The 26,402-nt window shown below is 40.2% G+C and overlaps 4 protein-coding genes across 4 annotated transcripts; 1 reads left to right on the top strand and 3 right to left on the bottom strand.

The window, feature by feature from the left end:
* Positions 1-491: 491 nt before the first annotated feature.
* LOC112559669 (D-alanyl-D-alanine carboxypeptidase-like) lies at positions 492-5,402 on the bottom strand. The gene is made up of 6 exons (XM_025231004.1): positions 5,396-5,402; positions 4,917-5,124; positions 3,442-3,624; positions 2,757-3,020; positions 2,250-2,506; positions 492-1,648 (listed from the first exon to the last, which is right to left on the bottom strand). Exons 1-6 carry the CDS (start codon positions 5,400-5,402, stop codon positions 1,044-1,046), a joined length of 1,524 nt encoding a protein of 507 aa, XP_025086789.1. The 3' UTR covers positions 492-1,043.
* LOC112558779 (penicillin-binding protein 4-like) lies at positions 5,121-13,149 on the top strand. The gene is made up of 5 exons (XM_025229439.1): positions 5,121-7,489; positions 9,717-9,899; positions 9,977-10,240; positions 10,548-10,804; positions 11,034-13,149. The coding sequence occupies exons 1-5, from the start codon at positions 7,182-7,184 to the stop codon at positions 11,741-11,743; spliced, it is 1,722 nt and encodes a 573-aa protein (XP_025085224.1). The 5' UTR covers positions 5,121-7,181; the 3' UTR covers positions 11,744-13,149.
* A 91-nt stretch (positions 13,150-13,240) lies between these two features.
* On the bottom strand, positions 13,241-18,516 carry LOC112558780 (penicillin-binding protein 4-like). The gene is made up of 5 exons (XM_025229440.1): positions 17,868-18,516; positions 16,336-16,518; positions 15,729-15,992; positions 15,180-15,424; positions 13,241-13,886 (listed from the first exon to the last, which is right to left on the bottom strand). The coding sequence occupies exons 1-5, from the start codon at positions 18,056-18,058 to the stop codon at positions 13,273-13,275; spliced, it is 1,497 nt and encodes a 498-aa protein (XP_025085225.1). The 5' UTR covers positions 18,059-18,516; the 3' UTR covers positions 13,241-13,272.
* A 228-nt stretch (positions 18,517-18,744) lies between these two features.
* LOC112558783 (gigasin-6-like) lies at positions 18,745-24,981 on the bottom strand. Its single transcript, XM_025229446.1, has 5 exons — positions 24,295-24,981; positions 23,539-23,721; positions 22,896-23,160; positions 21,454-21,697; positions 18,745-20,545 (listed from the first exon to the last, which is right to left on the bottom strand). The coding sequence occupies exons 1-3, from the start codon at positions 24,600-24,602 to the stop codon at positions 22,911-22,913; spliced, it is 741 nt and encodes a 246-aa protein (XP_025085231.1). The 5' UTR covers positions 24,603-24,981; the 3' UTR covers positions 18,745-20,545; positions 21,454-21,697; positions 22,896-22,910.
* Positions 24,982-26,402: the final 1,421 nt, after the last annotated feature.

Genomic DNA, 26,402 nt, shown 5'->3' with positions numbered 1-26,402 from the left:
ATATTGTTGGCGACAGAGAGTAAAAAAGCTAGGAGATGGGGACTGAGATCTCATCTTTGATGGCACCAGATGTTTTTACAACAGTAATTTAGATGGGGAGAGATTGAGACTGGAATGCCAGCAGCTGTGTTACAACAATACTTTAAAAGAGTAAAGATTAATGGAGTTCGTATCTTTGATGGTGCCAGGTGTCTTTATAGCAGTCGTTCCCAGTACAGCTTCAATAATAAATCATATCAGTAGATTTTCTTAGCTGTGTGATAGAATTTCAGATGGTATCTGGTGGTATATTTAGCAATTTTCTGGAAATAGTTGTTCCTTTCCTTTTTCTAGGATTTAGGCCACAACATTCTACTACTTAAATCTTGCTTTTTTCTGTAATTTCTGTGGGTAGTAGGGGGTGGTGGTGGTGAGAGAAGTTGTGTGTCTTGGTGCTGCGTTTTCAATACAGATGATAATATGTAACGAGGAAACAAAAGAACGGACAAGCGTGCTGCCATTTGATTTTATTCCATTTGTATTTTTCCACTTTATTGTATTAGTCTTTTTACGGTTTAATTATTTCTTCATAAATATTGCCTACATTATTAATATAATTGCATTCATAAAACTTTGCCTGCTTCGGGGATTACACACAATATCTTCTAACTTTTGTTCTAATTACTTTTGTTTTAGAATTTTTCATCTTCACAGCAATGGTTAACTGTATCAGTTGTCAAAAGCACCTGCTACTTTGCAAGAAATAAGTTTTATTTATATGTAATTAATGTTGGTACTACTATACATGTAAATAACTATCAAACATTTGTATTAACATGTCAAATTCTTATTGTTATAAAGTTTATAAACTAATACTTCGCTTAAATGTTTCTGTAAGACTGATTTAAATATCTGCGGTGCCCTCATAATTTATGACAATAATATTTACTATATCTAGAAAATAATATTTTTAATCTCATTAATACTCTCTGATTAAATGTCCACTGAAGCTAAAGGAAGTGTCAGAAGCCTGTGAGAACATCGCCTGGTAACCTGCTGTCATTTTATTCCTCCCAGTATTTGCTATTTCGCTCGTAAAGCAAAATGTCTGTATCCCCGAGATCAGGGGCGCTGACATGGAGCTCCTGGTACCTGCCTCTCCGGTCTGGGTCGGTGAAGGTCATGTTGATGTAGATGGTGTCATCGCCACGCCGGGTCAAGAACCTCATAGGACCGAAAACCTCCATCATGAGCACGCCACTTCCGCTGGTTTTGCGCAGCATGCCGGTCAGGCGGCCATAGTCAACCACCAGCTCCCCACTTCCGTTTCGGGATATTTTGATGTCGCCAAACAGCTTGTTGTTGTAGTCTCCTTCGTAGAACTGTGGGTTTTCGATTGTGCCAGGGACGATAACGGAGTTGTTGGAGGCCTGACTGGTGGCGTTATTCCAGGGCCGAGGGAACTGACAGGCGTTGGCCGTAGTCAGCCAAGGTTCTTCTCCCAGGAGAAGGTCAGCGATGTAGTAGAAGACTTCGTTGTATGTTACAGACGAACTGCTGTTGCCAGGGCCGTTGGTGCTGATGTAGATACCGATGTTAAGGTCTCTAATTAAGGTGACATAGGAGATGTAGCTGTAGATTCCACCAGAGTGCCATGTCACCTGGTAACCTGTTGACAGTACAAACGACAAAGATTGAAGCAAGGTAGTAAATTCAGACGTAAAATTTTCACAAGTTTCAAACTTCATTATTCGAGAACTATGGTGATTATAAAATAGTTATCAGTCAGTCATCCCTTGTTTATGTGAAACTATTTTGAAACTGGATCTGACGTAGATGTGTTTTCACATTATTTATAATCAGGCAGATCAACTTCATCCAGCATATTAAATGTCCCTCTTCTCCACACTTCACTACTTTAACAACTGATAATAAAATAAATAATATAGCTGCCAAAAACTCTCGACAAAACATAGTATTTCCTATCTTGCTAACCATCTTGGTGTTCAGGTTTTTATACGTCTAATATAACTCGTCCATAGCCACACTTTTTTAAAAACATTTTTACTTTCATTGCCATAGTGATGATAGGATGTCCAGGGTTCATATCTCGTCTTGGAAACTCTTTTCTTTTTCTGCATGTAGTGTATGGGGACGAGTACATGGCCGTGATATTAACTATTGGCTCGGCGCTAAACCTAATTACCTCCCCTTCTCCTTACCTCAGTAGGTCACAAAAAAACTATTACCTCCCCCGACAACCTCCTTACCTCGGTAGGACGCGGAAAACCATCCGAAGCCGTAGCCAAAGCTGTTGAAAGTGGCTGGGAACTGCGGTCTCTTAATCTTTGGCTTCAAAAAGGCCGGCGACACGATTATCTGAGGGCTGAGGATGTCTTGTATAATTTTCTTGTCAAGTAGAGGCACTCCCTGTGACGTCACCCCTCCCTGCAGATTAAAAGACATCCATCTGGCCATGTCGTCTGCCGTGGAGGCCACCGCGCCAGCGGGCTCTTCTGGCCAGATTCTGCGAGGGGAAAGGAACTGGTTGATGAAAATTATTCCATGCTGTCAAATGCTTTATATGTATTTGTAATAAAAGTTGAAAGGAGTTATTCCGATGAATTATTTCTATATTGATTGGCAGGCAACTTCTCTGCTGTACAATGAACAAAGGTTATCGGATGTAAGTGGTTTGCAGGGTCAACACAACATGCATTCTTCTGTGCCTTTTACTCTCGCTTTATTTATAGTCGGTGCTGTGCTCTCTCTTTCACCTGTACATTGATGAATCAGACAGCACCAGATCATTGCCGAGCTGAACGTAGGGCAAAGCCATTTTGTTGTCAGTCACCTGGACATCATGCCCCAGCACGCGGCTGTCAGTCATCTGCAATGGCTGATAGATTCGGGTTTGGAGAAGCTCCTCCCATGAGGCTTTGCCCATCACCTCCGCGACCCTCCCGGCCAGAGCGTACATCCAGTTGTTGTAGCTCCACGCATCGCGGGGTGATGTCGCCATAGGCAGGTAACGAAGCTGGCTACAACAACAGAACATGCAACTGTGAACAACGCCTGTTGATTCTGTATTCATTGTTGCTAGTGTACTGGCGGAATGGTTTATTTAATTTTTAGAGGATTTAAACCTTCTAGAATGCAAGGGTGCTTCTGAGTATTTTTGATGGTCGTGGAACTATTCTACCTGCACGAACAAAGGTAAAAACGAATTTCTTTATGAATAGTTTGCAGCCGATTAATTTGTATCTCATGTCAATTTATTCTTTAACTTTTTTTCATAACGGCTAGAAAGTTTTGAGATTAGTTTGTTTTCAAATGAGTTTAGCCTTCTGACTCTATTTTGTATGACCATTTACAGAAAACAGAAAACTTGAGAACATGATTGCCGTATTTAGGACCGAGAGTCTTCAAAAACAAGTGAGGCATCGGATTCATCTGCCATACCTCGTAAACTCTTTTCTGGTCAGTGTGTCCGGGAAGCCAGCGTACTGAGGGACGTTGGTGTTAAACAGACCTGTCCGGTGTAACAGAATGTCTTTGATTGTCCCTTGATTGCTGAGAAACCAGTCTACCAGCTGAAAGTCTCTGCCCAGGATGTCCTTCAATGGAGTCTGCCACGTGTACTTGCTGAGAGTCACATAAACAAGAGTAGAGAAGGTGTTTTATGTACACAGTGAAAAAATAAATATTTAATTGCTGATGATGCGTTAGACAAGGAAATTGCCTAATAACTTGTCTATTACTTTTCTAGTGAAATGATTTCAGAAGGTATTTTTTTTTCCAAAAAAAATCCAGATTTCCTTACATTCACGATCACTCTCTTTAACATCTTTACTCTACTGCTTTCCCGCGTGTGTGTGTTATAGATATATCTATATGTTACATGACTGTATGTGTGCGCGCGTTAGTGTGTGTGTATTATACATATAAAATTACACTTTGCACTTTAAATGGGGGTTTTTTTCGGATTTTTATCAAGCCTCTATGATACAATTGCAGTCAACTTGTTAACTTTCACCCAACGTAGGGGGCTGAATTTTCGCTGTCATTTTGGATATCACAATAATATAAATTTGACAAAGACTATGAAACAATGAAGTTTAACTACTGGAAAATTACAGATCACCAAGCAAGTAACATAAAATAATGAATTTTACAAATAAATTATAATATTTTATAAAATTCACATATAAAAGGCTAACCCGAGTTATTTTTAAAGATGAAAATTTATAAAATGAAACTAGTTTAATCAGGCTCAAGCTTTTGAGTATCACAGGTCTCATTTGAGGTTTTAGAATGAGGTCACGCTCACAGCTCGTGCATTTGCTAGAAGCTAAAGCACGAGAACTTAGGTCAGTCCACCAGAGCTTTTCTCCACAAAAACATTAATTTAAATTTAATGAAAGTTGAACTTTTAACATCCCAGCAGCTCGGAGTTTAATTTAATGTTTAAGTCTTGTAGGCCTTTCCCACACTCCCATGATGCCACTGTCTCCTCCCCGCCATCACGTGGTGTTTTCTAGAGTACTGTGCACCTTTGTTATTGGTATTTTCTTTTGCATTATTGTGGACTCTTACGTGTGCGACAACAAAGAGAATGAAGGCAGGGAATTAATTTCGTGTGCCCACAAAAGGTTATAGGTCGTATGTTAACGCTTTCTTAACTTGATTCATGAAATGTCAGGTCACGCAAGAGCTTGTGCTTTGATTACAGTATTATTTTAACGGGAGATCGGATGACTTGGTAGAGCAAAGAAGGTCAGAACTTTAAAAGTGAAAGCAATGGTACATCTTCATTTCCATTTCTGTCTTTTAGCTCTACAGTTCTCTTTCAAAATTCGGCTTGGTTTCAAATCGTCAAAAGAACGAAAGAAAAAAATGTACAGGTTGGTTACAGAAAGCTGGGTTCAGGTACTTACCCTTTGCTCTCGTCTATCAGTATGCCTAACAGAGTGGCTGTGAAGGCCTTGGACAGGGAGGCTATTCCGAACAACGTAGAGGACGTGACCGGTCGTCCGGAACCTTTGTCCGCCAGTCCGAACCCTCGAGTCCAGGTCTCGTTGCCTTTGACGACGGCCAGGGACAGACCCACCACCCACGACACTGGATAAGGTTGTCCACGAACGCCTCAATTTTGGAAGTTAGTTCTGGGGTGAACACCTTGCCATCCGCGGTGGTCCACAAGGTGAGGCTACAGAGACACAGTAGTGTCAGGACAGTCGACATTGTGTCTGGTCCGGACTGTCACACTATCTTCCTTGAACGAGAAATGTCTATCTTTATATCTCTACTGAGATCTGGATTTATAACAGATCTTCCTCTTTGCAGTTCATCGACCGGTCGACAAGAGATTTAGAAGCTTTTGAAGATCCACTGCGTAACTAGCATCCCACATCACTTGACATATTAGGACATTCAACTTAAGAAGTGTTATATCACTAGATGTGAATTCCTTCTGACACAACAAACCTCTTCAGCTTATCAGGATGATAAGGCTGTGAGTCACATTTGTATCGCACGATACAGCAGTCGATTGTCAAGGAATGATTGAAGATTCACTTTCCCCTTGCTGTATTTCTCACTTTTTGTTTGCCTGTCTATTTATTTGAGCTGCATATGAATATCATTATAGATAATTGATTCGTCCTGTTAGTTGACCCTGTTGTGGACCGAGCCCAAGTGTCTACAGCTGCCGAGGGCGACATCCTGCCAGCGAGTTCCAGACAAAGAGACTATTGGTTCGCTTATCATGTCATCACCGAAGTGGCCAGCGGCTCCTGGCCACAGACTAGTGACTGTCCGAAGTCAGTAAAAAAGTCAATGTATTGGAGATGCGACTAGCAGGAGACAAAGGCAGCCTCAGTAACCGATAAACATCACCAGGCCAAGGTAATAGTGACACACATACACGTCTGTAAATCTTGTGCGTTTTTTCTGGCTGAGAAGAGTTTGACCTCCTAAGGTTTATAGGTGAAATCCGACTGTCTCAGGTCTACATAGACAAACATAATCGGAATTTCTCTGCTGTTCAAAGAATTCGATATATAACTCAGAGGAAGAGACTTCCCTTTTGTTCGCTCCTGGGCATGCACGCGTGCACACACACACACACACAATGGAAGAAAATGATGGAGAGATGGGTCCAACTGAAGATAACAGCCGTTTCGAATTGCCTGTTTTAATTCTCAGCAAACCCCGCGGAGGTCAGTGGGTCTACAGAAATTCTAGTCACGAACTTTTTATCCATACACATATTGGATGAACGTCTGTCCAAGTTTAGTCAAGTTTGTTTATGACCATCACATCGGGTTATAAAAGGTTCTAAACGGACTGTTGACCAGGGCCACCTGGTCCGGTCAGTCCTGTCGCCGACGTGAAATACCAGCCAAGCCAGTTTTACTTTGCACATTATCTCCACAAAGTCATTAGTTGCTAAATTCATGTATTTTCTGTGAGTTTATTTTATACTAAATTTTCTTGAAAATACTGCATCTTTTCAAAACCTATACACATTGAAATACATATAAGTAGCTAAATGTATGTGACTACGCTTGAGTACATCACAAACGAAGGACTTGTGACTTCGCTCTGGTTTTCAAGTGTTTGTTCTCTTCCTTCCTCCCAACCACCCCCACCCGACACAGCTCACCTCTAGTACATTGTTTTGTTACCTCCCCTGCTACATGGCTGAGGCATTCTTTGTTATTGACAGACACTACAGCGAACGTTGGCCTACCAACCCCATATAAAAGTACGTTGAGGATGTCTTAAACACTTCTCTGTGCTCTTCTTCAACTTGCTTCAGTGACCCTGGCAGGGTGAAAATCGTAAAGCCGACTTTTTAAATATTTTCATTGTGGAGGTATGTCAATAAGTCTTCAACGACAAGCAAAGTACCCTTTGGACGTAGCAGTTCCTTTTTAAGAAAGATTTATTATCTGCATGTAACCTTGCTTACAAACTGAAGTTAATGCTGACCGAAGTAGATGCACTTTTATCTTCGTTCTTCGTGTAAAGAAATAAATAAATACACCATATTAGGAAGATGCACAGTGATGTCTCTCATCTCATCCTAAGCAGTGACTGAGCCACCGACGGTGGTCTTCTCAAGACTCATTTTGGAAGGGATCCAAAACTAAAAGACAAAGTTCGTGAAAGCCTCAAGCTGCCAACGACAAAAGACAATGACTACGTTCGCTACACTAATGTTTCTCTGTACCCTGACTTTGTGCACCCCAACCAGCGGCAAGGTGTTCACCCCAGAACTGACTTCAAAAATTGAACAGTTCGTTCAGAACCTCATCCAATGTCGCGAAGTCGTCGGCCTCTCGTTGGCCGTCGTCAAGGGCAACGAGACCTGGGCTCGGGGGTTTGGCGTTGCCGACAAAGCTTCTGGACGACCTGTCAACTCCTCCACGTTGTTTGGCATCGGCTCGGTGACCAAAGCCTTCGCTTCCGCCATCTTGACCATGTTGATTGACGACAGCCGGGGGTGAGTATGAAGCCAACACAGAGTTTTGTGTGTGAAATTCAAAGTTGCCTGAAACACTTTGGTGGATTCTCAAGAAATAATGAGTGAGCTATGATGTCTTGTCTGCGCTCTGAGATACCTATCTATGACAAACATATGAACAAGAGAGTTTTCATCTTTATGACTTACCAAGCACTGAATTTAGGTGACTTTTCATAAGAACAATATTTATTTTCTTTCAGCACAAATCATTCCGCTTAGCGATCGTTACTGTTTATTTCATTGTTTAAAAAATCTCGGCAATACATTAAGCCAGAAATTATCTCTGTTAATGACAGTCCACTATGTAAACGTCTTTAGTTTCTTGCAATGTTTAGGTGCTATTCCCGAGCTGCTATTCAAACTGCTATTTAACGACTTGAAAACAGGTACGCATGCACGGATGCACTGCGGCTAGGCCCAGACACGGACTGAAAATTTAAACAGTCTTTAGACCGCATCACTTCTGTTTTAAATGTGTTTTCTCAGGCCTGAGATTGAAAATGATTTTTCTTTTCTTGCAGTGAGCATCAGTGTGTTTGTCATTTGTGCCATTAGGTCATTGAGTTAGTTTAATTGATTAGTCATGAGAGCTTCCAGCATTTTCTCTCTATCAAAACATGCTCTATCAGGAAACTTTGTTATATTTAGTGCAGGCAATCATTATGTTTTGATTGTATACCGAAGTAATAGACACTTAAAATTGTCTGTACCCTCTAAAGTCCAGCTCCTCAACCATAGATGAAATATGATCTGCTTAGGTGTACAATAGTGACAACCCGATATTATATTATCTCATAGCAACAAGTAACTATTTTTAGATGAACTCTAACTGCTATACGGTTTCTTCCAGCCACTTGTTATTGTAGTTACTAATCGTGCAGCGAAAAAAAAAACTCTTTTTTATTCCTTGTCCTTGTACTAGATTGTTATCTGTACTCTTCACACGAACTATTCACCTTCACTGAGTACCCGAAACACAATATACGCAGTTCATGACCTGGTTACGGGATTTAAATATGAATTTATCGTCTTACGAGAGCATTTTCTTCCTCCACTTGACACTTTGACCCCCACTCCTTCCGTCCAGAGAGAGTACAGGTAGTCCTCGGGTTACGACGGTCTCGAGTTACGTCGTTTCGTGGTTACGACGCTCATTCCGACTTACGAGGTCAGTGCATCATAGAAAAGGAAGGCCATCACCATGGAGGTGAAGGTGGATATCATAAGGCAATCTGAGAAGGGGGAAACAGCAACAGAAATTGGCAGGTCTTTAGGACTTAGTCGCTCGACTGTCGCTCCGATTATCAAGGATAAAGATCGCATCCTTGAACACGTGACAGGATCTGCTCCTATGACAGTGACAGTGATAACAAAGCGTAGTGTACTGCACAATATTTTAATGTACTTGTGTTTATTGATAATTATGTAGGGCACTGTGTTAGGATAGGTGTTTGGATAGGCTAAGTGTTTGCAGTACTGTACTGTTATTATGGTACAGTACTGTATGAAAGTATGATCCGACTTACGTCGAAATTCGGTTTACGACGCCGCGTTAAGAACGGATCCCCGTCGTAAGTCGAGGACTACCTGTACACGTGATCGTTGCCATTGACCTTAGAGCGAGTAAAGCAGCGCCATAAATAAGGCATAAACAGCGGGCCAAAATAAGTGTTTTTGGGTAGAAAGCGGGGCCTTGTGCATAGAAGAGACGTGTAATTGTGTGAATGGCAACTCTTGCACATACACGTGCATCTGTGTGTGCTAGAGAGATGTAGCTGTCATAAAGTCTCCTTCTTCTGCTTGATGGCAGTTCTCGCATATTGTCAGACTCCACCAATACCCTTTCCCACTCCTCCTTCTCTTCTTTTTCTTCCTCCTCTTCCTCCTCCTCCTATTATAGCGCTATTCTTACAATGGCTCATAAGAAGGAAACTATAATAAATAGAATAAATATTGGCGTGTAGGCTCATACTACCTGGAGGAATACAATGCAAGCTCGCTTGTTTCACTTTCGATTATTGGATTCGTGAAGGCTCGCAATGCCTGTCACCTTTGCAGATGTGTCTGAGATGCACAATACCAAAAGATTCCTCCCCATTGTAGCTACCTAGATAGAAGATGAAATTGTTGATCCACATTCATCTCAGTGATGATGTAATATGGAAAAGCAAAGATTTAGTCCAAGCTTACATTGTGTCGTGTCCAGGAAGTACACATGGGAGACTCCGCTGAAGAACATCCTCGGCAAGGACTTCCAGCTAGAAGACGAGTTTCTATCCAGTCACGTGACGATCAAGGATGTGCTTTTACACAGAACTGGCCTGGCCACCTCCAGCATGGCGTTCATTGCGGGTTTCCCGGCAGCGTTTACGAGAGAAGAGCTTATCCGGTAAGTTACAGCCGGCTAAGACAGGTGTTAAAATTATGATCAGCAAGGTATTTCTTTGTTATTTTTGGTTTTTGCAGTCGATTTCAATTTCTGCCTGTGGTGGGTTTATTTCGTGACGAGTGGAACTACAACAACTGGATGTACGCCTTGGCTGGGAGGGTGGCGGAAGTGATGGGCGGAGCATCCTGGGAGGAGCTTCTCCAACAACGCATCTTTCAGCCTTTGCAGATGAATGACAGCCGGGTCATCGGGTACAATGTTGAGGTGGATGCTGACAACTTCGCCTTGCCTTATGTCCGTCTTGGTGATGCGTTGGTGATGTCAGACCCAGTAATTTACAAGTAAGCAAAATCGGTAGAGTAGGTTGTGTTTAAATCGAAAACATTGCTTGGACCTTTTGTGAATGAAGTGCGTGACCAATAAAGTCATCAGTGACTAACATAGTCACCAGGAAATAATTTGTCAACCAAATCAAAGCTGTTGAAATGCACACTCGACCTGAAAAGGTTTCTCCAAATAGAAAAAAATAAGTGTCACAGATTAATTAAATTGATGTCAATTAATATTACTCTTTAACGAGCATGCTTGTATTTTCAATCAGTACAGCCGAAACTGCATCAGTGAAACGTGTCTTTAAATACCTTACAGACTCACCCCAGCAGAGGCAGCTGGATCCATTGCCTCCTCAGCAGACGACATGGCGAAGTGGATGGCTATGCACTTACAAGGAGTGACGTCACAGGGGGACACGATTTTGACTCGTTCAACACTCCAAGCTATGTACTCACCACATATCATCCTCTCTCCTGACACGTTAAGCAGCGATTACGTCACGAGGCCTCACTTCCCAGTGACCTTTAACTCCTATGGCTATGGCTATGCTTGGTTCGTCGCTTCTTACAGAGGTGAGCAGACCTGGATCCGCACCAAACGAAGTTTTTGTCAGGTCCTTCGACTTAAGCTGGTCAAGAACCGTGCGTGTGTGGTTTAAAATATAATTCTAAATTGAGTTTTTAATATAAATTTTCCTCTGGAGTAAACAAAGTATATAGTATGTGTGTGATTATTTAAATTTAAGTTGTTCATCATACTGAGGTAACAAGTGGCTAGCCTGGCGTTAATTGTTGTCGACAGGTTACTCCGTGGTCTGGCACACGGGGAGTTTATTCAGCTACACCACGTTTCTGATGCTGATGGAAGACGCTGGACTGGGCATCTTCATCAGCACCAACAGCGGTGACAGCGGAACTGAGAACTTTACTTTAGAAGAACTGTTCTTTTACATTACAGACCTGTTCCTGGGAGAAGAGCCTTGGCTTAATATCTCCAATGCTTGCCAATATCCTGCACCTTGGTTAAACACCACAGGTTGGACATCTTCCAATCATACGCCGATCCTCCCAGGGGGGATTTCAAAGTCTGGAGACTTTGTGGGAGAATATGGAAACAAGCTATTCGGAGAAATCGCCATCATGCTGAATGGCGGCAAGGAGTTGCTGGTCAGATACAATCGTATTACAGGCAAGCTTTACAGAACAAATGTGGATCACATTCTCATGATGGAGATGGATGGTCCACTGGCGTTTTTGAGTCGAACAGCAAGAGGACTGCGGTATTTTAACATGACATTCGCTAGGGCAGATGAGAGAGGAAGGTATCAAGATCTCCTGGTTAGTGCCCCGTCTTTGCTCGGCACGGATGTGTTAGTTTATAAAAGGGGAGTGAAGACTTTCGAGCCTCCAGGTGGTGATGTAAGTGAAAGTTCCACGATGTCCATTATTGTTGGGTCTGTTTTTATTCTACAAAGTATGTTGGTGAATATTCTAACTAGGCAATGCCTCTGAAATCTGTTTAAAGATGTATATCAGTAGAGTTTAATAACAAGGATAATCATTATATTTTATCAGTAATCATTACACTTTAACGGCAGCCTCTACCAGATAGTAAATTGTAATAATATATGTAAGATGTTGCACAGTAAATTAAATAAATTATACTTTCTGAGGATAAAAACTTTGAAAAATGTATTTGATGTATTCATCTTCCTGACCAAAAATTTCATGAAAGGACATGAATTATGTATTAATTTCGTCTCATTCATTTCGTGTTTTAACGGGATTTTGCTTGCAAAGTTTAAGTTTTAAGAAGATTCGTTTAAGGGCGCTAAAATGTCTTTGAATTTTGAGCATTTCATTGTCCATTTTGGGGATTATAGAGGCACTAATATTTCTAGATTCATTTATCAAAACATCGAATTTAGCGGGACTACGTGTTAAAAGCTGCTACTATGAAATATTACTTTGCCTGCATTTTTTATTTATAATATAGTATACTTTCATTTTCTGCAATATCTGAAGTATATTGAAAACAGAAATTTCAGCTTATTGTTATTTACTTATTTATTATGTAGTTGTGGTTTTTTTTAAGTTATTCTACCTTACTTGTAAATGTAGTCTGAACAGTATTGTCCACATCTGGTATCAAGCAGAGGGATTCAGTTTCTTTTTGTGATCAACAAATAGTCAGGAAAGCTTCCAGGATTTTGTCAATACCTTAATATGAACTAACGGAAGAATTTATGTTATTATTTCAGGTAAAGGTAATGCTATGCCTGCATATAGAAGCAATAAGCACCTGAAATCGTTTGTGCCATCTGCTGTCCAGTTGCTCAATCACAGATGAATTGTCAGTGGTGTGTGTGATGTAAGTGTGCATATGAATGATCTAGATTCTAGGTGAAATATTTTTTCCTTTAGATTTTCATGCAAGAACATCTGAGGGCCCTCCACGTGGCAAGAGACATTCGTGATTAGTGTGTAGAGATAAGTGACGGGTGTGTGTCCGAACTAGTATATTGTGTTGTGTGCAGTACTTAAGTTAGTTACTCGCGAGACCCGGATTAGTGATAGGGATTTGAAAAGGGACTTCGAAATGTCAAAACCATCAGATGGACTTTTTACATTTTCCTGTACAAATAAGAAAGACTTTCAGGACTTATTTTGAATTTATTTTGTTCCATTACACACACTTGGGCCTTCATTCTTACATGTATCTTTCAGTACACTCTACCCCTTAATAACTTTATATCCATGTGTGCTGTCATCACAAAGAGAAGAAAGAGGAACAAAATAAGCAAAGGAGATCCCCGTGGATTTATTTGTAACACTAAAATCTTTGGTGGTTTTGAACACGTCAACTACTTGATTAGAACACTACGATTAAACTATCTAATAAAAGTTTCCTGAAATCATTAATGTGGAACTCCTATAATGCATGAATGTTTCTTCCATCCATTTTCATAGACTTGTAGACACGAGAACCTGTACCAAAATATACCGTACGATCATTATAGCAATAAATAAGGCGACCATCTTTAACGCCCAATGAGTGTGTCACCTGTAGGAGCAGAAACATTTGTTCGCGAATAAACCAAAGTCTCTGTTTGACCAACCAGAAGCTGCTGGTACTTCTCGTTCTGATCTCCTCTTGTAAAGGTCAGGTTAAGGTACTGCACACTATCTCCTGGATGTGTTACGAACTCAAAAAGGCCATAAATGTCCATCATGAGAACATTGCGGTCTTTCGTCTTATGTAGTTTGCCTGTTACACGGCCATAGGTCACTAACAGTTCATTGCTTCCATTTTGAGCTACGACAATGTTTCCAAACAACCTGTTCTCATATTGTCCCACAAAGTCTTGAGGATTTTCGATGTCTCCAGGGACAATATTTGTGTCATTTGAAGGTGTCTGACCCGTAGTGTTGACCCATGGCTGAGGAAACTGGCATGCGTTTGTTGTATTAAGCCAAGGTTCTTCTCCAAGGAACAGATCAGTTATGTAGAACAAAATCTCCTGGAAGCTAAACGTCACCTCGGAGGGTTTATCACCAGTGGACGCGATGAATATGCCAAGATCAAGGTCTTTATTAAAAGACAAGTGAGTATTGTAGCTAAGAAATGATCCGTCATGCCAGATCACTGGATAGCCTGTTCACAATAAACAGCAAAACAGTTTATGGTAATTACCTAGCTATAGTCGACAGACAGGTTATGTATATGGGTGTAAATAATAATAGAAAAATATTTGCTTTCAATATCAAATATGGCTTTATTGAGTTGTATGAGAGATCACACAACGGACTGGTATGGGTGTAATTGGATAATGTTCATACTTTGCTCATTACTCATGATGTAAGTCACTGTATGTCAGACCACCATAGCAACAAAACGGATTTATTACGTGAAGGTTAGGGTAAGGGAGGTAACTGCCGCTTAGATAAGGAGCGAGAGGGGAGATAAGGCACCTACTGAGTAGTTGTAGCTGTGGTGGCGTCTGAGGATTGAAGCAAAGATAAAGTCACAGAATCGTGGATGTTAATGACGGGCTAGTAAGTTAAGAATGTGGATAATTGTGAATAATGAAGGTGATAATTGAAAGGAGGGAACCGCGGGCGGTCACTGTCTGATTAAACATCAGCCGATGATTCTTCTTTCCTATTTTCTCTTCACCAAATCAGAAGCACACCCTTAGGAAGCATTGAGAAAATATCTTAAGGCAAATCATTTTTAACTTCAATGTCTTTGCAGTGGAGCTTGGGTCTCAACAAAACACTGATAGAAAAACTGCACACACAGCGACATATCACCACAGTAACACTGTTTCTGGTGAGAAAATATGATATGGAGTCTACCCCAAAGAGGGACGACTGCTCTGCCTTGAGTAAAAATTCTAATTATAAAAATCCCCATGTTATCAACTGACTTCTGCTGCCTTTCTCTGATCCCGTATTAGTCGATGAGCATACATATTCCATAAAAACATTTTGGGCACTATTATACATTTACAATATACTGAACACTATCGCTTGACGACACATTTGAAGGTTGGTCAGATAATATAATTTGAATTGTATTTTAAATATCAAAATATATGCGTTTTTGAAATTTTAAGAAATATTTAAATTAAAGAAAACCACAAGCAATATATAAACAGCACACACTCCAGTATAAACTAATCAACAGACCAAAACAAAAATTAACAAATAATATATAAATGCCTAAGTACACTTTATTAAACCTAATGCCGCATACCAGAAGTTTCTGGTAATAAGTGTTCCCACGTTCGCGCCAGAAAGGAAAACGTAGCTACTTCGACGCAGCCACAGGCTGACTTCTATACGAAAAGCTAACCCTCGTACACCAGTAAACCAACAGGTAACCCACTTACACCTGTATACCAACGGGTAACTCAGTGTATAAGAAGACGTGACCTATACTCACCTCTGTAAGAAGACGTCTCCCAGGCATAACCATACCCGAAGGTCTCGTAGGTGACTGGATACTTGGACTTCTGTAAGGGGAGAGAAGACGTGATCACGCGAGGTGTGTACATGTCTTGTAGAGTTGTCGTACTTAGAAGGACGTCACCGTCTGACGTCACTCCTCCATGTAGGTGCCATGACAACCACTTCGCCATGTCGTCTGCCGAAGAAGCGATTGCGCCAGCAGGTTCGTCTGGATGTGTTCTGGAGAAAATTTTATTTGTAAACAAGACGAGTGGACATTTCACAGATGTGATTACTGGAAGAAAAAAATGTACGTTTGTGTGTGTGTGTTATTTTAATGATATGGCAACCTACAAGAAGGTTGATTTTCTTTCAAGCAGTAATGGCCGTGCTTAGTCGATGCATAAAACTATTAAGTTTTGACACCGGATTTCCAACTTGCCATTTACCGACATTTAGAGGTTTTATTTTAACTGGGGTCAGGAGTAATTTTCGGACTGAAGTATTGATAGTAATGTTATAGTATGGACTATTTCTCACTTACTTGTAAATCACCGGGTCAGACAGTACAATTTTATTCCTAAGCTGAACATAAGGCAAAGCAAAGTTGTCCGCATCCACCTCCACATTGTACCCGGTGACCCGGCTGTCATTCATCTGCAGCGGATAAAAGATGCGTTGATGGAGAAGTTCCTCCCAGGATGCTCCACCCATCACCTCGGCGACCCTCCCGGCCAGTGCGTACATCCAGTTGTTGTAGTTAAACTTGTCACGAAACAGTCCTGATGGCGGCAGATACTGAAGTCGGCTGTGGACATATCATTAGACACAATACATACTATTACTTGACCTTTGTTTGTAATTACATGTCACTAATATACCCATACTTGTAATAAGGTTGTATTTTCTCCTCCTCCTCCTCCTCCCTCTCCTCATTATCCTGTTTTAAAGCGTGTGACTAGTAGATCACTACAGAATGACTACTGAGTAGAATGTGGCGTACCTCGAGTAACTAAGGAGAATGTCTACTGCGTAAGTTATGTTACAATACATATGAGCATAAAATGGCAATAGAAGTTCTGTGTGTCTGTGTGTGTCTGTGTCTGTGTGTGTGTCGCAGATTTAAGTAGGTTTTTGGATTAAGTAGGCACTTTGTAAACTGTTCTCTGGTGACTGTGGGTGGGAATCCTGATAATAACGCAATGCCGGAAGAAGTCAGGCCTGTCCTGTGAAGCAGAATGTCCCTGATTGTCACGTGACTGGTGAGATACTCGTCTGCAAGCTTGAAGTCATTGCCAAGGATGTCTTTGATTGGAGTCTGCCACGTGTACTTCCTGCAATGTAAGTTCCGTATGGGGTAAGTATAAATACTGAAGAAAATTAACAAATAGTGGATTCAGTAGTATGAATCCATATTCAACAGTCGAAAATATTTTAAACAAACTGTTGATAACAGTAGGAAACTGCATTTACACAAATCTGGTCGATTAGTTCATTGTTAAATACTCAGAGAAATATTATTGGTTATTGAGCTGTGCCTATGCAAGTAAATACATAAATTTATTTGTAGAAATATATGTAGCCGTGCAACACTAGATTGATCAATTAGCCTTACAGTTTTATCTATGTGCAAGCGTCAGTTGATTGATATATGTATGCACATCTGTTTGTAGACTGATTAGTCTTGCTTAAAGTAGTTTTTCATATATAAATATGTGTTTTATGGTTAAATGTATGGATGTATGTATGAATAACTGCGACTCTCTTATCAGTAGGGAGGCAGTCTATGCTTCAAATTAGTAGATCCATTACTGTCAATAATTAATCATAATTTAAGCCCTCAAGATTTATTTATTCTACATCTTTTTTGTTTGTTTGTTTTTTACCATTCCAGGGTTATGGTTAATTGTGACCCTCCACGACGAAATGAGTCTTAAGTCGCGCGGAACAGTTTCTACGAAATTCAAACGCTGTTTCGATACTGTTTCCCTGTCATAACCCCATCGTGTTATACCTTGCCAGAGAGCCAACAGTCTGTATGTTCAACTTCTTTAAAGAACGATTCAAATATTAGCCGATCAAAAAATTTGTCTGCAAAAGTTTTTGAGTTAATAAACCTGGTCGGCCATCTAGACGCTAATCTCTGAACCCGCTTTTCTCAAAATGGCCGCCACCGTACTTTCACACTTCAAACGTTTACAACTCACTCAGTCTTAGGAGTAGAAGAACAAATTTTGTATCAAAAGAAAGTTCAGAATCTGTACCTTTTAAAAATATGCAATATGGCCATTCTCAAATTTCCGACTTAAGACTCATTTCGTCGTGGAGGGTCACAGTTGGTTTATCCAAGCTCTTTTGTCAACACACAATGAAAGACACTAATCGTTTATGTTAATTATCATCCATTAATGATATAAATCACTTCTCCTTTAAGATAAAAATTTCACAGCTAGATATTTTTCTACCAGGTCACGATCTAAATGTTCGTAACCAAAACTATATATCGAGTAATTGTCCAGTGAAGAAATATCTTAAAGAATGGCCAAGTATTCCTAAAGCTCTCTGTTTAACTCTCAAGGCCTTAAAATGTCATCACATAATAATTTAAAATATATGCCTAAATTGCAAAAAGAAAGAAAGATAGATAATCCATTTTCCCTGCGCGCACAGTAAATCTACTCACCCCTGACTGTCCTCAATCAACATGGCCAGGAGGGTTGATGTGAAGGCCTTGGTAACTGAGGCGATGTAGAACAACGTGGAGGAAGTGACCGGTCGTCCAGAGGCTTTGTCGGCCATGCCGAACCCTCGAGTCCAGGTCTCGTTACCCTTGACAACGGCCAACGAAAGGCCGACACCTTTACGACACTGCATGAGGTTCTCCACGAACGCCTCAATTTTTGAAGTCAGTTGTGGAGTCAACACCTTGCCGTCCGCGGTGGTCCACAAGGTGAGGCTACAGAGACACAGTAGTGTCAGGACAGTCGGACATCGTTGCTGTCCTGTAGAGACGTGGGAATCTGGCTAGTCTTTCAAATCTTTCTCTAGTGCCGATTGCATGTGCCTGAAAATCTTGTTGCTTTCCGCAAATGTATGTAGAGTTCCAGGCTGAAACCAAACGGTGACAGCTGTTAATCAACCCGCTTTATAATGCTAGCACTTGCTGATTCATGCACAAACTACGTAGGTCACCTTGATGTACCCTGCGGTGGCTGATTACTGAGGTAATCCAAAAACTGATTTTAGTCCAGGTGAGACTTGTAGACATAGCTTATCAGCCACCTCCGGGTATATCAAGGTGACCTACGTAGTTTGTGGATGCGTCAGCAAGTGCTAGCATTATAAAGCGGGTTGATTAACCGCTGATACCGTTTGGTTTCAGCCTCGAACCAAGAAATCCACATACATTTGCGGAAAGCAACAAGATTTGGAAGCGCATGCTATCGGCACTAGAGAAAGATTTGAAAGACTAACCAGATTCCCTGTCTCTACAGGACAACAACAATGTCAACTGTCCTGACACTACTGTGTCTCTGTAGCCTCACCTTGTGGACCACCGAGGACGGCAAGCTGTTGACTCCACAACTGACTTCCAAAATTGAGTTTATTATCATTTTTCTCATGTCAATAAACAAATAATTCTAACTAAAGAAATATTTGTCAAACCTTTTACTATCACCGCTGCTGACAGTCATAAAACTGCCACATTTGCACATTACATATTAAGAAATAATATTACGGAACAACTATACTGTATAGTAGAATTTATTTTTCTATCAGTAATTGACTATGTTACGACTGTTTCATAATATAAAATAATTGTATACTACAATGTAATAATTATTGTCAGATTGAACAAGAAGCACTAATACATAATATAAACACACAATCACGTTTCATGTGTCAATGTTTCAGTATCGGGCAGAAAACATTAGAAATATCTCATAGAATACAAAGAATCGAATTTAAAAAATGGATGTAATCAGTACGAAAAATTACAGAAAATTAAAATTCATCAGACACTGTGTCAAGTTCTATGAACATAACTTTTTCTGTAAAAATAAAAATCACTTTCAGGACCAGTTTTGAATTTGTATTTTTCCATTACTCACAAATGGCACCCCATTATTATCTTTACGCACACCCTACGACTTCATAAATTCACTTCTACGTCTGCTGTAATTACGAGGAGACAGAAACAGAACCAATAATAATACAGTGAATTTATACAAAAACTTCATACGATTTATATAAAAATCAAATAAGGGAAGCTCCCTCATTTAGTTACTACACGATACAAGACACCTTGTTCTTTCACCTTCGAATATAGGGAAGAAATATACTCAAGAATCAACTATCCTATCAATCAATCCACATTACAAACTGGCAAACGCATTTAAAAATCAAACAAAAAATAAAATTATTTGTTGTTACACGCTTAAAATAAATAAAACCCATGAGCTTGTGTGATTATGACTACTTAAATAAGGATGGATTTTCTTCATAGTTAAGATAAAGTCTGTGGTGTGGTCATACACTTAGACTACTTGAATAAGAACACGAAGGATACGGTATCTAATATATTGGGTTTACTTGAATGACAGGTCACTAAAATGCTCAATATAGAATTCCTTCTACGTGTTTCTTCCATCCATTTTTATAGACTTGTAGACACGAGAATCTGTACCAAAATATACTGAACAATCATTACAGCAGTAAATAAGGCGACCATCTCTAACGCCCGATGAGTGTGTCACCTGTAGGAGCAGAAACATTTGTTCGCGAATAAACCAAAGTTTCTGCTGGATCTTCCGTCGTTGCACGGAGCAGAAGCTGTTGGTACTTTACATTCTGATCTCCTCTTGTAAAGGTCATGTTAAGGTACTGCACACTATCTCCTGGATGTGCATAGAAATCAAACAGACCGTATATCTCCATCATAAGAACATTGCGGTCTTTCGTCTTATGTAGTTTGCCTGTTATACGGCCATAGGTCACTAACAGTTCATTGCTTCCATTTTGAGCTACGACAATGTTTCCAACCAACTGTTCTCATATTGTCCCACAAAGTCTTGAGGATTTTCGATGTCTCCAGGGACAATAATTGTATCATTTGAAGGTGTCTGACCTGTAGTGTTGACCCATGGCTGAGGAAACTGGCATGCGTTTGTTGTATTAAGCCAAGGTTCTTCTCCAGGAACAGATCAGTTATGTAGAATATGATCTCCTGGAAGGTAGTCGTCACATTTAGAGTATTATAGCCAGTGGTGGTGATGAAGATACCAAGATCAAGGTCTTTTAACAGAGCCAAGTAGGTCAGATAACTGTAGAGTCCGCCGTTATGCCAGATCACTGGATAGCCTGTTGACAGTGGACAGCATTACACTTTATAGCATTTAGCATCTCTAGGCGAGGTACAGGGTAGATGTGTGTAAATAATAATAATTATAAAGAACACAATATTTGTCAAACATTATTTTATTCAACAGAAATAGAATATTTAGGGGAGGTTACAAATAGACGAGGTATGGGTGTCACTCAAATGTTTTACGTAGTCCGCTCTTTACTCACTCAGCTATGAGCACCATAGAAGCCTGTGCTAACAGTACTAACGTAGAATAAAATCAAAAACAGAAAACGCAAAGAGGAACTAAATAACAATTATAATAACTGAGAGTAACATGATACTGCAAAAGGAAGGATGTGACAAAGACTAGCATTATGGGAAAGGTTGTCAGGAGTAATGTTTACGGAAGAGGTGCTTTTCAGTGCACGTTTAAAGGATTCAATAGCGGGTAGGTGGTGGATATGGAAAGGGAGAGAGTTCCATTGCTTCGCTGCACAGTAACTAAAAATCCTGTGGCCATATGTTGTTGTTTTGATGACAGGAGGAGTAAGGAGACGATCATCAGTCAAGAAGCGGAGTTGTCTAGCTAGAACGTAAAGGAAGAGCAGTTCAGAGAAATAATCAAGAGGATGTCGGTTGTCCGTATGTGACTGTCTTTGTGGGGGAAAAGATAGAATGCGAGAGTCCGATGAGGAGCGAAGGGTTCGGGCAGGAGTGTGGACAGACAAGATTTCAGGAAAGTAATGGGAGAGGAGCCTTCAAAGAATCCATAGCATATCACTTCTATCAGAAGTTACACAGGCTCACTTCTATAGAAGAGGTAACCCACGGACACCTGTATACTAAGAGGTAACCCGCAAACACCTGTATAAGAAGACGTGACCTATACTTACCTCCATAAGAAGACGTGATCTATACTCACCTCTATAAGAAGACGTGACCCAGGCGTAACCATACCCAAACGTCTCATAGGTGACTGGATACTTGACTTCTGTAAGGGGAGAGAAGTGATGATCGCCCGTGGTGTGTACATGTCTTGGAGAGTTGTCTTATTGAGAAGGACGTCACCGTCTGACGTCACTCCTCCCTGTAGGTGCCATGACAACCACTTCGCCATGTCGTCTGCCGAAGAAGCGATCGCGCCAGCAGGTTCGTCTGGATGTATACTGCAGGAATTTTTAGTTTCGAGAGGACGAGTGGACATTTTGCTTCACTTTCAAGTTTGATTACCTGATGAGTAACAGCTTTTCTCTACAAATATTTATGTATATTGTGTGTGTGCCTGGATGTGTTTCGCCGTATTTTCGCATCATGTTAAGGTTAAATGTCAAAAAGGTTAATTTTAAGAAGTAATAATTTGAACTAATCGATGCTTAAACAAATAAGATTGCATGATACAAGATTTCCAATATGCAGGTTATCGACCTTTGTAAATTTTATTATAACTGGTTTTTAATTTATTTTTCGGACGTAAAGAACAACGCGAGCAGTCAGTGAAAATCGCTGGAAAGAGAGCATACAGTATCACAAAAACATATTCCGGTGGACGGTGATATTTTATGACAAAGAGTACGAGAAATATTTTTCTCTTAATCGTAGTTGGATTTGTCTAGTAAACAGGAAGTGACGAAAGGGAATAAGCTAAACAGGACCGATAGTAAAGAAAACAGACCAGAACACAGTGTTATGTTACTGAATGGTCTCTTCGATACTCAGATTGTACTCATTACAAAATCCTTAAGATAATGGCAACAAAAGCCAGTGGATTAACTTCAGAGAACTGCATATACAGATCGGATCTCTGCTTTGTTCAAACGTGAATTGTCTCCACTACTATTCAATAATTTGCTCAAAATGTTTTAAAAATGATTGTTATCCAGTCACTTATACAGTATAAGCAGGTTTAGGACTTCCAGTAAAACGAAGAGCTCTTCCCACAGCAGTGCCAAATGTACAAAAGCACGAGTTTTAAACCATTTACGAATTCTGGTAAAAAAAACACCTTAAAGATCAACCACCAAATGTGCAGCATCGACGCTTTATACACCATTTTTATCTACAGGTAATATCGTGACACAGTAATAAAATAAACTTTATCAGTATATCGGTTTGGATCAACTACTACTAGCTCGTAAAAAAAAACCTCTTAAGTATAGGAGAGTAATTTTCTTCTGCTTTACTAGTAGAAGGTGAAAATGCCGATGTTTGAAAGCTGATATCTTGAAAACTAGGCGTAATTTTGTACTCATATTTTTGGAATTCTTATTTTAATATTAACTTGACCCAATCATAAAGAAAATATGTTGTACTCGCCTTGTCCTTTACTGATCGTACTGCCTACTGTACAGTCTATTTATCACTTACTTGTAAATCACCGGGTCAGGACAGCACGATTTCATTCCTGAGCTGAACATAAGGCAAGGCGAAGATGTCGGCATCCACCTCGACATTGTATCCGATGACCCGGCTGTCAGTCATCTGCAAAGGCTGAAAGATGCGTTGATGTAGAAGTTCCTCCCAGGATGCTCCACCCATCACCTCACCGACCCTCCCGGCCAGTGCATACATCCAGTTGTTGTAGTTAAACTCGTCACGAAATAGTCCTGACATCGGCAGATACTGAAGTAGGCTATGGACACACCAAGAAGACATAATATACACTGTTACATGATCGCTGCTTGTAGTTATAGATGCCACATATATTGATATTCTCAAACATGCGATAAAGCTGTATTTTCTAAAGGACTGTTTTGAAGCAAAATCATTATTCTCCACCTCTTTCTCTTCATTCTACGACTCATCGTCATCATTATCTTTTTGCTGTTATTAATTTGTAGTCTTAGTAGGTAATTATATCCTGACTGCACAGTGAAATGTAACAGGAATAGAATATTCTAGAGATTTTTGCTGTTTATGTTGCAATACATATAACCACAAAATGGCAATAGAAGCTCTGTCTGTGTGTGTGTGTGTGAAATTTAAGTAGGTTGTTGGGATAACTAGGCACTTTGCAAACTGTTCTCTGGTGACTGTAGGCGGGAATCCAGCGAATAAGGGAGTCAGGGGAGCGGATAGTCCTGTCCTGTGCAGCAGAACGTCCCTGATTGTCACGTGACTGGTGAGGTACTCGTCTCCCAGCTTGAAGTCATTGCCAAGGATGTCTTTGATCGGAGTCTGCCATGTGTACTTTCTGCAATGTAAGTTCCGTATGGGCTGAGTGTAAATACTGAAGAAAACTAATGAAGGGGCTTAAATAAACCCTATCCTTATGAAACATTCGAGACTCGTGTAAAGGAACTCAGATAACAGTAACAAAAACTATTTCCTCGAATCTGCTTCACTATTTCTGCTTGACTATTCAACAAATATTTATGAAAATATTATTTCTTATTGAGCTGTGCGTACCCAAGTCAAAACAAATTAATTTAGAAAAATATATGTATACATATGTGCATGTATCAATCGATCAATTGATCAGTCTATATTTGTATGTATATACATCAATCAAACGATCGATATATGTATGTACATGTGTATGTGTTAATCGGTCAATTATATATGTATGTTTTGTATGGATAATCTTACATTAGGCTAAATATTGCACAATTAAATGTTTCTCCATCAGGTCACAATCCTTCTTAACCGGAAATTCATAGTGCTCGTTCGATAAAAAATATCTTAACTTTTGCCAAATGTTCCCGCAGCCTCCCTGTTTAACTCACATGTTTCCCATTGTATTCGCGTGAATAATCAATCTACTTACCCCTGGCTCTCCTCAATCAACATGGCCAGGAAGGTTGAGGTGAAGGCCTTGGTCACAGAGCCGATGCCGAACAACGTGGAGGAGTTAACCGGTCGTCCGGAGGCTTTGTCGGCCATGCCGAACCCTCGAGTCCAGGTCTCGTTACCCTTGACGACGGCCAATGAAAGTCCGACCCCTTTACGACACTGCATGAGGTTCTCCACGAACTCCTCAATTTTGGAAGTCAGTTGTGGAGTCAACACCTTGCCATCCGTGGTGGTCCACAAGGTGAGGCTACAGAGACACAGTAGTGTCAGGACAGTGGACATTGTTGTTGTCCTGGGAATCTGAAGTGAGTCTTGCAACAGGCACCTCTAACGATTGTTGGTTCACTAAAGGTGCGCGTGGCTCAGAACTGAGACTAATAACTAAATAACAACCCGGCGTTTCAAGGCTACTTGCTGATGTAGGTCACCTTGATGTACCCAGTGGTGTCTGATACGACTGACCGGGAGAAACATCACGTGTTGCATTACCTCATTATTGATAAAGTTGTCACTTGCGAAAGATTACAGAGTGACTACACAGAGTTTCTTAACGTCAGAAGCAGAGCTTGAACAGATTTTAACAGATCTTTTAATCAACAGTCCACCACACTCTTAATCTTAACCAAACAAAGTTGTTAACTATGTCACTTTGCTTGTCACACATGACCCCGAATCTACTGCATATTGCGCAAGTCCATGTAAAGTGGGTGTAAACTTCCTTAAACAGCGGTCTCAAATCCCTTCCTAAAAACGCCTAACAAAATCAGTCTCATGTATTTGTAATAGTAATGTAAGCACGAAGTGTTAAGTATAGCTGTTTTATAAATATTTAATTGAATAATACTGATTGCACAAATTTGATATTTTTGTTGTGGTTTTTTTTATAAAAAAAACTCTATGTCCATCATTGGTTAATTACTGATATACAAGATGCTTGTAAGTTATGTTTTCGTAATTCTCTTAAGTTTCATCATTGTGCAAATGGGATAATGCGGGTGGTATTTTCAGTGGGTACCAGACTACGTGTTATCAGTTGGATAGTGGAATTGTAAAAGAGGGTCTGAAAGGGAAAGGGACAAAACAGGGAGCGGGGAAATTACGTCAGAACTGTGAAAGAGGCTTTTACAAACGCCAGTGGATTAACTTTGTTCACAGAACTGTATATACAGATCTCTGCTTTGTTCAAACGTGTCGTGCAATGTGTCCTGTTAAAAACGCTAGTTACATGCGTCAGACGGTGGATCCGAAAGTTATTGTACCTGGCTACCTTAGTATTTTTCTCGTGGTGTCTCGGGGGTGAGGTGCGCGTGCACGCATATTGCTCGTCTTTCGCACGTGACCGGTAAATAGGACTATCCTCTAGCCACTGAACCGATGCCTGACTAGAAAGAAATGCAAGATGAGCTTAATTGCCATTTCCACTTCCTGTCGACTGAGACATTGAGACTTACCTAAGACAGTCCTGTTGCTGTGTGTCGAGCCTTATCAACCCTGTGCACATATCGGAAGCATTGTTGACATCGCCTAAAACACACTTGTGTGAATAGGGGAGACAGTTTCTTGGCGTCGTCGGCAAATATTTTTGTGTTTGCATACGGTTGGAAGGTACACAAGGTTTCCAAAAAATTCTAAATTGATGAGGAAGATAAAACGTCGCAGTGGAACCGAGAAAAGTTTTTTATTTTTTGTGCTCACTTGTCCTCGACCGGCAATGACGTTGCGTGCCTGCCATTACAAAAAAGAAATTTCGATTTTTCATATCTCTTGATGACACTTGACATGAATGTAACTTTCTGAAGGCTGCGATGTTCTTACAAAGTGCACCTTTTCTGGGCGAGGGATGACTTCAAAAGGGAGCTCAAACAGAGTCATACGTATACATAAAAACTAGAAATTTAACAAAATATTGAAAGACCTTAAAAAAATTCTTGTACTTTTATAAATGACTCTTCTGATTTCTTCAGATTTTTTTCTTAGTGAATACGTTTTATTCCTTCACAATAGAATATAAAATATACTATTGTTTACAACTAAATAATTAATATAGATTAGACAGTTTCTATGTTATTTTTTTATGTTTAA

The sequence above is a fragment of the Pomacea canaliculata genome, linkage group LG3 (assembly GCF_003073045.1).
Source record: "Pomacea canaliculata isolate SZHN2017 linkage group LG3, ASM307304v1, whole genome shotgun sequence".
NCBI classification, from domain to species: domain Eukaryota; kingdom Metazoa; phylum Mollusca; class Gastropoda; order Architaenioglossa; family Ampullariidae; genus Pomacea; species Pomacea canaliculata.
Note: the sequence above shows the minus strand (reverse complement) of the source record. Positions and strands in the feature narration are given on the sequence as shown.